Source organism: Lipotes vexillifer, unplaced genomic scaffold (assembly GCF_000442215.2).
Source record: "Lipotes vexillifer unplaced genomic scaffold, Lipotes_vexillifer_v1.1 scaffold182, whole genome shotgun sequence".
In the NCBI taxonomy this organism is placed as follows: domain Eukaryota; kingdom Metazoa; phylum Chordata; class Mammalia; order Artiodactyla; family Lipotidae; genus Lipotes; species Lipotes vexillifer.
The window spans coordinates 3301537-3314504 of NW_006798798.1; the positions used below are offsets into that span (position 1 = coordinate 3301537).

Genomic DNA, 12968 nt, shown 5'->3' on the forward strand with positions numbered 1-12968 from the left:
ATCCCACATGCCGCGGAGCGGCTGGGCCCGTGAGCCATGGCCGCTGAGCCTGCGCGTCTGGAGCCTGTGCTCCGTAACGGGAGAGGCTGCAGCAGTGGGAGGGCCGCGTACCGCCAAAAAAAAAAAAAAAAAAATCTCCTTGTTTACTATCTTCTCCCAGCACAAAATATTATTTATAACCAGTTTTTTTCCTAATTACCAATATTCCTCTATTTTTACTTATATGATGGTTCTCAAAAGGCAGTGGAATTAATAAGTAACCCCTTGGCAATGGTTTCTGCATAGTTTTAGTAAGATTTTACTATCACAGATAATACAGCTGTCTTTACAGCTGTCTCAGACTCCAGGTTCCTACACAACTAGCACTGTTGACCTTTGCCTGCTTCTCTTCTTACAGAATGAAGTACCTCTGGACATCACATATGTGTGTGTTTGCATCATTTGGCTTATGCAGCCCTGAAATATGGGAGTTACTTCTGAAGTTGATCCATCTTTATAACCCAAAGAGGGTCAGTGCTGTCTCTTTTTCCATTTCATTTTTATGACTTCTAGTATTTAATTATCAATTCTGTTGGGTTTTTTTTTTCAGTTGTCCATACATCAGTTTGATAAAATGGATACTAAAATTTAAAGCTAAAAATAATTGATACATTATGATTTTATGAGGAATTATTTTAAAATAATTTTATGTTTAATTTTAGCTTTATTTTCTAAATCATTTTTTTTCCAGACCATAAATTAGATATGTTCATTATACAGAATTTGGAAATACTGAAAAGCACAAAGAGGAAAATTAAAAATCACCAATAATCCCATTATCCAGAGTTATCGCTATTATTATTATTGTTAATTATTATAATGTAAACATAATTACTACTAAGTGTACAGTAATGATTAATGGCCCATAAGTGCAGTTCTGGGTTGTTCTGCCCTATAAATTCACTAGGTGGCAATATGGTAGGAGCTACAAATAGCTTATGAATGACTGACTCAGTTTTCTTGCATATCGGAGACTCATGCTCTGTTAAATTATATTTTTGTTGTTTAAAAAAAATGTATTTACAAAGCGAAAATGTAAAAGCAGAAATATTCCAAACACTTGTAATCTAAATAATGTCTTTCTTATATAGATATGTATAATGCGATATTCAATACCGATATTAATACTGCTGTATCTGTGCTATAAGGTAAGGTTGATTGTCCTCATTCCTGTCTTTAATCTATTTAGCAGAATAATTGCTTTGACTCAGTGTACTTTGTGTGTCATTGGCAAGTAGAGTGGTTTGCAGAACTTACAAATATCTACTTAGCTGCTTCTTATGGCAGTTGACATCGATAGGAAGAGTGATGTTCTTCCCAAAATGGGATTTAACAGGTAAAAACATTATAACAAAAAATACTACAATTTAATTATTTTAATTAATTTTGGTTTTGACTTACTCGTCAGCTGATGCAAATTCTGAAAATAAAGATGTTTTCAGACCTATATTGAGGTGAATAAAGGAGAAAAATTAGTTTTCCCTGTTACCTGCTTTTTATAGAGTAAGATCCTAAAATGCATCTTACGTTAAACCTACATATTTTATTAGATGCTTAAAATCATCTTTGTAAGAGGGCTGGACACATATAAATACAGTCTAAGTTTAGCCTGCTTATGTCCTTCAGTTTCAGTAGGAAATAAAGAAATACTTCATATTCTCAGTTGACTAATTTCTGAAACAGCATTAACTGTATTTCAATTCTGAGACTCCTCCATATGAGACAGTGAGTCTTTCATCACACCTTTGAGACTTAGAGGCTTGAATTGTTACCTGGGCAGGTAGCTTGGATTGTTTTATCCAATTGAGCTCTTATGCTCTCTTTTTTTTTAAAAAAACCTTACATATTTTTTAAGTTTAGATTTTTTTTCTTCAAACTTTATTTTAGGTAGAACAATGGATTTCAAACTCTACCGTGTACAGTTCCTGATTTGGGAGGGCAGCTAAAGGGAGTGGGGAGGCGGGTGGGACTCTCCTACAGAAAGGATCAGCTATGGCAGCTCAGCTTCTGGGTTTATTTGCTTATATTTTCATGTAAGATTTTATTTGAAGCAAAGGTTTTAGGCTAAAAGAAATGTTTGATAATCACTGTTAGACAATTCTATTGTAAATATTTCAAAAAATTATGTTCTATCGTCTTTCTGTCTATCAAAACATTTGCTGTTATGGGTGGACCACAGTGCCAACTCCCAGATACTAGAAAACATAGAAATAGGTCATTTCTGCCACCATGCCTCTGGGAATTTTATTGCTCTACGGTAAATAAATGAAACTTCTTACAAACATCTGGAAAGCAACAGTTAAGGATTAGGCAGAGTATATGTTTAATGATGAATGAGGTAGCCTTATTACACATTGATTCTGAGGGATAAAGCACCTTCCTCACAGAGAAGATGCAGCTCATCATCATTCCTGTCTCACCACTAAAGACATACACACACCGTAACAGTCCTTTCCCACTGTCTCTGTGTGTAGGATGAGTTCGTTTACGTCTCAGATATTTATTTGAAAATTTGTTGATTTTTTAATAGCTACTTGAGGACTTAAGTCTCTTGTTCTTGATAACATTGAGGAAGGACATTATAGAAGAAATAAACAAGCAGCATCAGCATCACCTGGGAACTTGTTAGAAATACAGATGTTTGGGTCCTACTCCAGACCTACTGAATCAGGAGCTCTGGGAGTGGGGTCCAGTGATCCAGGTTTTAACCAGCCCTGCAGGTGGTGCTAATGCACCATCAAACTTGAGAACCCCCTGCAGAGAACAGGGATTCTCAGCAGTGGCACTGTTGACATTTTGTCTAGATAATTCTTTGTCTTAGTAGCTGTCCTGTGCATTATAGGACACTTAGCAGCATCCATACCTTCTACCCACTACATGCCAATAGCACCATCTTCCAGTTGTGACAATCAAAAATGTTTCTAGACATTGCAAAATGTCCCCTAGCGGGTGTGGCAGAATCCCTCCCCCAACCCCTCTTGAGAACCAGTGCTATGGAAGAACCAATGATAGCTTTGTAGATGTACCCTGAGTAAGAGAGTTAGTAGTAATTCTGAAGAATCCTTCCGAAGACAGATGGCCTCGCCTCTCTCAGTATTGGACTTCAGGAGAAATCTTAACGCGTCCAGCTTTCACTGTATAAAATAGTTTACGAATTTCAGCTTCTCAAAACTGTATTTGTGTCTTATAAAATACAAAATCACAAAATAAAGATCTTATGTATGAAACTGAATATGTTTTCCAACTATTGAACAGATTTATCTGTAAGAAATACCAACTAATATTTCAAAGCCTGATTTAAGTTTTACATAGCACTTATAATGAGGATTTCAAATTTTCTTGTTCATAATACTTATTTTGCTATATGTCTGCTTAGGATAATCCTGTTTAAAAGGGAAAAGTATGTGCTAGTCTCCACTCTAAAATCAAGAGTTTAATAACATTATTGCTCTCATGTTAATTAACTTATTTGGATACCTAAAATCTCATATAAACACTGCTGATCATTTAGGAACAGCATTTAGTTAATTCACCATTTGTTTTCACGTTGTCTAAGATGTTTATCATAAGACTGTGTTACCAGATATTAACATTTTCAGAATTAACAGCAAATTTCAAACTAGAAAAATATCTAATAACCATTGAATTCACAGATTTCAAAATATGTTTTATACGAAAATAATAAAACATCATTTAAAAGTTGGTATTCTATTGTTATCAAAATTAATAGGGATAATGGATAATTGGAATCTTATAGAGGTATCATTTAATCAGTAATTTTTATTACATCTCTTCTGAAACCTAGGACTAGTAGTGCTGACACCTGATTTTCTGTCACCAACACCAGCAATTTTCTTGATTTACCCACCCAGGAGACAAGATATGAATGAGTAGTAAAAATGGCCAAAGATGAAATGACAAGATAAGAAAGTGATAGTGATAAAAATAACAGCCATAGACCAGTCAGGTGCCACTTTGCTTCCAGTTAGTGGTTCTTAAATAAAAAAGATTATACTTGCAACTTTAATGAAATGTAGATACATTATCACTGGGCTTCTATTCCAATATAGGAAATGAGTTCTGCAGTTCACCTTAGCATGTATTTAGATGGTCAAGTCTTTTTAGCCAACTGCCATTTGATAAAACAGTGAACATTTAATTAATTGTTGAATTAAACAGACAAGTTATATTAGAAAAGCAGTGGGTTCAGAGTGTATTTTTACATTATATCTGCATAGCTTAAGTTACTCAAGTTGAGTAGGAGGCACCAGTGGCATAAATATAATACTCAGATGTACCAGATTTTCCTGGACCGTCCTACTTTCAAATATTCTTCTCTCCCTTTGTACCTGTAATTATGTTAATATTCATCAAACCATTTGTCCAGATTTCTAGTTTAAACAACATAATCACCATATCACACAATGAAAAGTTTCCAGTTGTGACTCTGCCACTCTGATCTAAGCGACTCAGGTTATCTATCTCTCTGAGCCGAGGCCTCCAGACTAGTAAAATGAAAAATAAATAGCCATGGTGATGATGCCTTCTGTGTCATCTGTCTCCCTGAGGAGTTGTGAGGATAAAGTGAGATTCTGTATATTCCATAGCATTTTTGCAGCTCTAAGATGGTGCTGTCTTCTACAGGGTACATTCTACATTTAAAGATAAATTGCATGAAGTTGATTAGTCACATTTTCCTCATATCCTGTGAACTTTCTCATGGTTGCTATTCCTGTCATATCCAAATTTATGTTTTACTAGCTATTAACACCACATACAATAGCATTTTTATTAGTGTAAAATAAAAGCTCATTTTTTAAAGTTGGCAACACCTCTACTTCTAATTAGCTCCAGCTCACAATAATTTTGGAAACTTTTCTCAGACTTTATCTCACTTACACTCGAAGGGTTGACTGCAGAAGTGACGTAGTTCTAATATTCCAGTTACCGTGTTTATTTAGTTCACAGGTTATATGCAGTTTCTCCTTTTTCACTTTAATCTTAGTGATAGTTGTGGGTCTGGGGGTGGATTTTGGTTTTGTTTAGTTTTGTTTTTAATTTCAGTTCTGGCCAGGAATGATGGATGAGCTCTCCGAGTTGAGAGAATTCTATGATCCAGATACAGTGGAGCTGATGAACTGGATTAAGTAAGAGGATTTTTTTTTTTAACTTTTAAATGTAAAGTGCCTTTTAAGAGTCACTGTAGACCTCATTTGGTTTTTGGTTTTTTGGTTTTTTTCTGAATCTAATTATGAAGATACATTCATTCTCAAGTTTTTCTTTAAAACTCTATATTTGCAAATAATTTCTTTACATTCAAAAAATATTCTCTCTAACCACAATCCCGTGAAGAAGGGAAAGTACCAATACAGAGAGGGAAACAGAGTCAGAGGATGCATTTCAAACCAGTGACAGCAATGGAAATAAAGTTTTATATTCTCTGCCAATTTTATCTTTATCATTTCTTTCATTTTAATACCATTCAAATTTTCTATTAATACTGCCACATAAGATATTCTTTCCTTGTTAATCACTTAAAAATTATACTGTAAACTACAGTTAATTAGAGTCATACTAGCTCAGTGCAGATTTCATTTTAACTAATCATATTGCCCAAGATTAGGCCTAGAGAAAATTTAAAATTCAAAAGCTAGAGCTTTTCCTTTCTTGAACATCATAATGCTTTCATGTTATATTGGTTTTTATTTTTGCCTGCACGGTTGCTTTGCCTCAGCATTCAGCATCAGAATGAGACTTGTGTTTTTCAAAGTTTTGTTAATGAAACCTGCCTCCCACCAGCAAAAATAAACTTTTTTACCCAGAGCAGCATTCCTGTGCCCTGTAATACTGTATTTACCTATTTTATAACCAAAAAGCAGCAGTGTAATTATTCACACTTAAACAGGTGTCGCAAATGTTATGTGACATATTCTGAAAGCATTGGCTGTATTGTCTCCATCACTTAGAATTTTAGTAGCCATATTGGCACTTGCTGGTGACTAATGTTTACTGACCAGTACAGTTGAGAGATGGTAAATGTTTGATAGCTTAGGTCTCTTGAGTACAATACATGGATTTTATAGAGATTTGTATCTAAAATATATATGTGGCTTTGGTCCCAATGTTGGACTGGGTTGACTAGATGCAATGAGTATAATTTTTCATATATGTTCAGTGCTGTAGTGCTGACAAAGTAGTGCTTTGTCTTTATGTATTTATTTAACTTTAAATCATGGCAGACAATTATAGAGTAATTCCTTCAGTATTTATTGTGTAAGGGAAAAGAGGGTTATTCATATAAAGAAAAGCTAATTACTTTTGCATTAGCTATAGTCAACTGGAAATTTATGACATGTGCATCTGAAGGTGAGGCTGATATTTTCTATTCTTCAAATTGCACCATTGATAGGAATGGTGTAGGGTACCCAGTCTGGTAGAATCCTGAAGGTGGCAGATCTTCTGGATCTCCTTGGATTGGCATTTTAAAACATCTCACCTCTACTCCCCAGCCTTTTAGGAATTAATTGTAGTGTCATTAAAATGTTATCCTAGCAGAGTTGTCTTTGGCTGTGTCAGACAGGATATACTTTTTGTAACACCTTTTTTTTCATGCTTTTGCTCACAGAAAATTATTTAAAATAACATTTGTGGTTCTGAAAAATTATGGATGAGAGCTTATTCCATGTGTAAAGAAGATAATCTTTTACTCTGCATTTGGGGAAGTGGTCTTTGTTCTTACATTCTCCTTTTACTAACAGTTCTTCTCACTGTATGTAGACTTTTCACTTTTTAAAAATTCTCAGCAACTGAAGGATTTGTATTGTTCCAAAAAATTGGTTCTATTGTGATCTAATCTTGCCTGTTTTCCCTTCAAAGTCTTCAAATCTAAATTATTGTTTTTGCAAAATAGCTGCTAGGCATGTTTGTGAAATAAGCTTAAGTGATGATGAATGTATGCCAAAATAGGGTCTGTTTAGACATAAAGTGTATTTGTTTAAATCAACATTTAAATCAGCTCTGGTCTGTAGACTTCAATTCCAAACACAAGTGCATGCATTTATTATTCTTTTAACCTGTCCTGATTTCTTCTGTTTTTAAAACATAAAATATGACCTTCTACTTTCACTCCACTACCTTGATTAGTCACACAGTGTTTGTGATATTAGTAGGTTTGAGCTGTGCTAGAGAAAAGGCTGTGGGCTAAGGATACAGAGTGTATCTGAAAATCTGTTTGAAATTGTCTAAAGGCAGCAGCCAGACCTCTGGTCCCCACCCAGCACTGTTAGAGAGGGATACCTCCTCCCCATCCTGTCTGCTTCTGTTCTCAAATAACCAAAGTGATACACTCACATCTGTCCTTTGTCAGGGCGGTCGTGACAGCATCTATTGGGGTGGGAGTGCAGCTTCCCTTACAGGATGGCTGCCTGCCCTCCGGGATGAGTGAGAACAAGGAACAGTGACCTGCAGAAACTCGAGGGGACACAAATGATCCTCCACTTTGTCACAGGGCAACTCTTGCGAAAAGTGTTGAGGAGAAGCTACCACCATCTCCTAGTCAGCCTCGTGCACTTGATGCTGGGGCTTCATGCTTGATGCTTCGGGATTAAATTCTCTTTAATCAGCAAGAATCTTTTGTTGCAGTCAGGCCCCCAGAGTCTTCCCTATGAGAAGTAGGGCGACATCTGCATGCCTTCCACAACCCCGGCCTGTGTGTTCACCAGGCTGGTTGCCTGCCTTCCACGTTATACTGAGGTGCTGCACGCCCTGTTTTCCAGCAGATTTAAATGCATGTGTTCACATTAACCCGTTTTTACTGATGATGTTTCCTGAATACAAAGATTAAAAACCTGTTTTTTTGTTTTTGTTTTCTTACTTTCTGGAATCTCTTTCAGCAAAACCCAGGTGGTACTTTTATAGGTTTTATGTGTGAGTAGAAAGCACATTTACTTCAAGGCCAGATGGCACAGCAATTGGTAGTTCATATACCTCGTTCCTTAGAGTGTTTGATTTTTGGCTCCTGAAACATTTCCTTGACATTGTGCAATTAAGATAGACTGTAGATTTGACTGTTTTGAAGTGTGACATTTTACCTACTTGGCTTTAGGAGATTTTCACTAGAAATAGTTTCTTTCCAGGGATGAAGCCTGCATGTGCAATATTTTCTCAATGGGCCTGAGAATATGGACCAAACTTCCTTCACATTTAATCAAAGCAGAGAGAATTACTGTATGTTTTAAACATGATGTAGGTTAAGTTCAGACCTTAAATGCCTGTAAGCTTCTTTTATACTTAATGAATCATTTTGTGGCATTTGCATAATTCTATAAATTTTGAAGTGTAGATAAAACAAATGTTCACACATTATATTATAATGCTTAGTTTCCCCATTAGTTCAACAGTAATTAACTTGTTGAAGCTTAGAGCTTCAAAACTAAATGAGATTATTTGTTCAAAATGCCATCAGGTCTTCCTGGAATGACATTTAAATTATATAATGTAAATCCATTTGACCTGTGAGTCCTTGTCATTATTTAGTGACATTTCTTACAGAATAAATTGTTTGCAGGTTGGGCAGCCTGCTATGGAGCTTGGCAGAGAACTATAAAAACAAATTATTCTTTCATTTTATACATCATTTGTTCAAACATTGGTAAAAATTGCTTTGTTTTTCTATAATAGAGAAGTGTCATTCAGTCGATAAAAGCACATTAGCTATTTTAGACACAGACCACAGACTGTGTCAGCAAAAGTATCTGTGAAGGAAGAATACCCATCATTACATCTGTCATACTGCATATTTTAAGTTAAAGACAAAGAATCCCTTCTCCCTTTGCCTACTGAGTTTACCACAGAAAATGTAAAATACTGTGAATCTAGGTTTTTCAGGTCTAGAAAATGTGATTTTTTTTTCATTTTGTTTCACTTTTCTTGTTTTACTTTTTGCATTTGCTTTATGGATAAACTTAAATATTTAAGAGAGCAGTTAAATATCCCAGATTTACCATAGGGCTAGCATATACAACCAAATTAGACAATCAAGTGAATAAAATCATCTCTAGTATGCTTGGAAGTCAGTCGTTTTCAAAGAAATATATCTAATCCATTAGGGTACTTGTATTTTGCTATTTAAAATAAAACCAAGGACCTTTAGTGAAAGACTGTTAAAAATCCAGAGGATTGTAGCACCAGCAGTTGAGATGAACTGCATTTCTTTTAAACTTCCTGACTCTCTACTGAGGCCAAACTTTAAAACTTGTCACAATCGAATGAACTTTGTTCCATTTTTTTCCTCAACTTCTCTAAGCAGTCACGTGACATGACTTGCTCACCTGGTGGTGGCTGCTGTTGCCTTGGGGACCATACCCACTGGGGCGGCAGGGAGCAGCAAGTGCTCTTAGAGCCTACAGAGGAGAGAGGCCGTATTTACTGTGTCTGATGTGTTCGTTTCCAGCATAGCTGCAGGCCCACAGAAAGCAGTCGTCAGTATGTGGTGGACTAACTATGGGCTTGTTTTGAAGTGTTTGCCTGTAATGAGAGCTGAGTCTATTAGCCAGTAAGCTTCTTGAAGACCGTATCACCAGCCCTGCACATAGTAGGCCCTCAGTAATAACTTTTAGCTGAATAAAGAATAACCTTATAACTCCCCAGCAAGCAGTTTAGGATTTTTGACATTTTAAACCTTTGTGAACTGTATAACTCATCAAAGTATTGTGATGATAGCCCGGGGCGGGGTGGTGAAACCTTTGTCATTAGCCATGAATAGATAAAAGGCCAGTCATCTATCTCTGCCACAACTAGAAACAGCTCTGTGCATCTCCCTTATGCTGAATCCTGTTATATATTCAAAATGATGATGCTGAGACAGCCTAAAGATTTGAATGGATACTATCAGCTCAGCTGCTGGATTTGTCGTTTGTGAAGAGAGACAAGTTTGGCACTCTTAGGCAGTAAGACTGTACAGACCAGGATGGGTTCTCTCTCTGTTAGCTCTCACCTCTACCTCATGCTTTGCCAGACATGGAGACCAGACTCATCTTCTCCCTGCATTCTAAATCTCTTTGGTTCAGAGGAGCCAAAGGCAGCCACTTTGTGGCATTAATTGTATAATTTATTGCAGTAGAATGGTTTGTGCCAGTTAAGAGTAGACGGAAGGAAAGAAGACTGAACCGGAAAAATGGTGACACATTTTCTTTAATTTTATTTGTTCATATTTATTGTCTTTAGCAATTACGGGACACTATAAATGAGGGCAGCATTGTATATATGGCACAGACTAAACGTTTAGTAAGTATTCATTGAATAAAATGGAATTTTTATAGAAACCTTTCACTAAGGAACTCAGTGCACCTCTTTTCATTTAAACCCTCCTATTTCCCTGACCACATGGGACACATGTCAAGAATTCCTTATGAATTGCTGGTTCAGGGGGACAGAGCAGACATCTATTTATGCCTGTGTTCCTGGGTCTAGTTGTCAGAATGATGACATCCTATGAAGCACAGCCAAGTTCACATAAAAGTTTTTCTCTTGTAATCTATTCTGGGGTCTGACAGGAATAAGGGAGGGTGAAGATTGTGTCATTCCCTGTGTGCTCCTTGTAATTCTATCCACTTTTTTCATCACTTAAGAAAGCTTATTGGAATTTGAGTGAACGAGAGTGTCATTGTTAGAAAATCTTGCATTTTCCAAAAGTAAATTATTTGTAACTGTTTCAGCTTGAGCTGTAGGATGCCTTGCTTGTAGACATCAGAGGCCTTTGTTGGGTGGCATTCGTGCTGTAGGCGTAGCATTAAAATGGAGTAAGTAGAACATCCTCACGGAATATGTGAATATGATGAGACTTCTCTTAGAAACTTGAACACTAAATTTCATGCCCTGATGTCCAGAAACACTGAGGAGAACGGCCTGCTGTGGCTTTTTCTGTAAAGTATGTTGAGTTTTAATGATTTCAATTAGACTCCTTCTCAAAAAAACTACGTCCATCATTTTAACTCACCCTAGCAGCCACACACTCCTTGTTGTTAACACAGGAAGGGCGAGTATATCTTGCAGTATTCCTACTGGGCCTGTATCGGAGATGGTGCATCGAGCAGAGTCCATGGAACAGCCCGTATGTTCTTCACAATAAAATGACACCTCGTTGATTTGCAGGTGGCTCCCAGGTTTTAAACAAAATGGAAGGGAATTAAATGAACTACCAAGATTTTTTTTTTCCGGGGGAAAAGGAAAAATGCTTTCACAGAAATCGGGAAGTCTTTCCTTGGCCCTCCGTCACTGTCCCTCGCATCCCATGGAGAGGCAGAGAGTCACAGCTTGGTGATAATTGGAAAGTGAGATCTTAATTTAATACCAGAATACCCTGTGTTCCTTAAGATGCATGTAGTCTTTCATAATCAGGACTAAAGGAAAGGAATACATAAAATACTTCTGCTTCCGCATCAGAAATATTGTACATCTTCATACTGAGTGTGATAATTTAATAAGTTATCTGCTAGTTCAGAATCTTCTTTCCGTGTTCTTTTGTTTTTACTAATTCTTTTTTTCTAAAGAGTAATTTATAGTAATATCTGTGATCTTTTTTTCTTGTTTTAACCAAAAACCCTTGGAATTGACTCATGGCAACTGCAGTTTCTGGCTTTATAATTTGTTTTACTCTAGGCAGCCCTTTTAGTTAAGTTTAATACAAAAAGCACTGGCAGTCTTCTAAGGCCTCGTGTTAGAATCTGCCTCTTTGGAACAAGAGCAGGAGAGGGTTGTGGGTTTTAGCCAAGACTCAGGAGATACCCACATCCTAAGACAATTCATTATAAGAGTAAACCCATCAAAACAGTAAGTGAGAAGCTTCCCAATCATTGTCAAAAACAGATACGAAAAATTTCATAAAACAGTTTGAGTGCAAATCAGAATCTCCAGCAGCCTCCTGTGTTTTTCCCAACTCATAGCCCTTCCGAACATAGCTGGGTGATCCTGAGTGTGTGATACTATCTTCGTGGAAGCCTTAGCAGTGAGGTTAATTTAGACTCTAAAATCTTTTTTTTTTAACATCTTTATTGGAGTATAATTGCTTTACAATGGTGTGTTGGTTTCTGCTTTATAACAGAGTGAATCAGCTATACATATACATATATCCCCATATCTCTTCCCTCTTGCGTCTCCCTCCCTCCCTCCCACCCTCCCTATCCCACCCCTCTAGGTGGTCACAAAGCACCGAGCTGATCTCCCTGTGCTATGCGGCTGCTTCCCACTAGCTATCGATTTTACATTTGACAGTGTATATATGTCCATGCCACTCTCTCACCTTGTCCCAGCTTAGCCTTCCCCCTCCCCATGTCCTCAAGTCCATTCTCTAGTAGGTCTGCGTCTGTATTCCTGTCTTGCCCCTAGGTTCTTCATGACCTTTTTCTTTTAGCTCTAAAACTCCAAGGAAGGCTGTGTTTGCTGGAAGCATGCAGTTACTGGCCGGCGTCAAGCTGTGCACGGGCAGGACCTTAACCAACCACCCGCACTACGAGGACAACAGCCTGAGAGAGCGAACCAAAGCGGTGAGTGCCTCTCCCAGCTCTTTGTAGGGCAGCAGCGGGCTGGCTCGTGTCCGGTAAAGCCAGGGCTCCTGCTGCCTGCAGGTTATGAGGGGAAGGCAGAGCTGAAGTGCCTCTCAGGACTTGCATCTCCAGAGTCTAGACCTTGGCCTGCCCCTCTGTTAAAGGCATGCTGTTTCGGCCTTCTGTTCCTCTCGGGTAGCAGAGTGCATGAGGACAGTCCTCAGAGCTGTGAACTGGAGCGAGCAGAGTGCATGAGGACAGTCCTCAGAGCTGTGAACTGGAGCGAGCAGGAGAAGGGGGAGAGACATACTGGTCACATTTGTTAATGGGCTGCTTCTCGTGTGTGTGTGTGTGTGTGTGTGTGTGTGTGTGTGTGTGTGTGTGTGT

At 37.6% G+C, this 12968-nt stretch overlaps 1 protein-coding gene across 1 annotated transcript in view; it reads left to right on the forward strand.

The window, feature by feature from the left end:
- The window catches only part of DPY19L3 (dpy-19 like C-mannosyltransferase 3), a 70305-nt gene that overhangs the window by 51220 nt on the left and 6117 nt on the right, over nucleotides 1-12968 (forward strand). The window contains exons 13-16 of the mRNA XM_007470935.1: nucleotides 398-509; nucleotides 1131-1187; nucleotides 5104-5186; nucleotides 12449-12581. Of these exons, the coding sequence (XP_007470997.1) occupies nucleotides 398-509; nucleotides 1131-1187; nucleotides 5104-5186; nucleotides 12449-12581 (385 nt within the window). The remainder of the gene's footprint in view (nucleotides 1-397; nucleotides 510-1130; nucleotides 1188-5103; nucleotides 5187-12448; nucleotides 12582-12968) is intronic.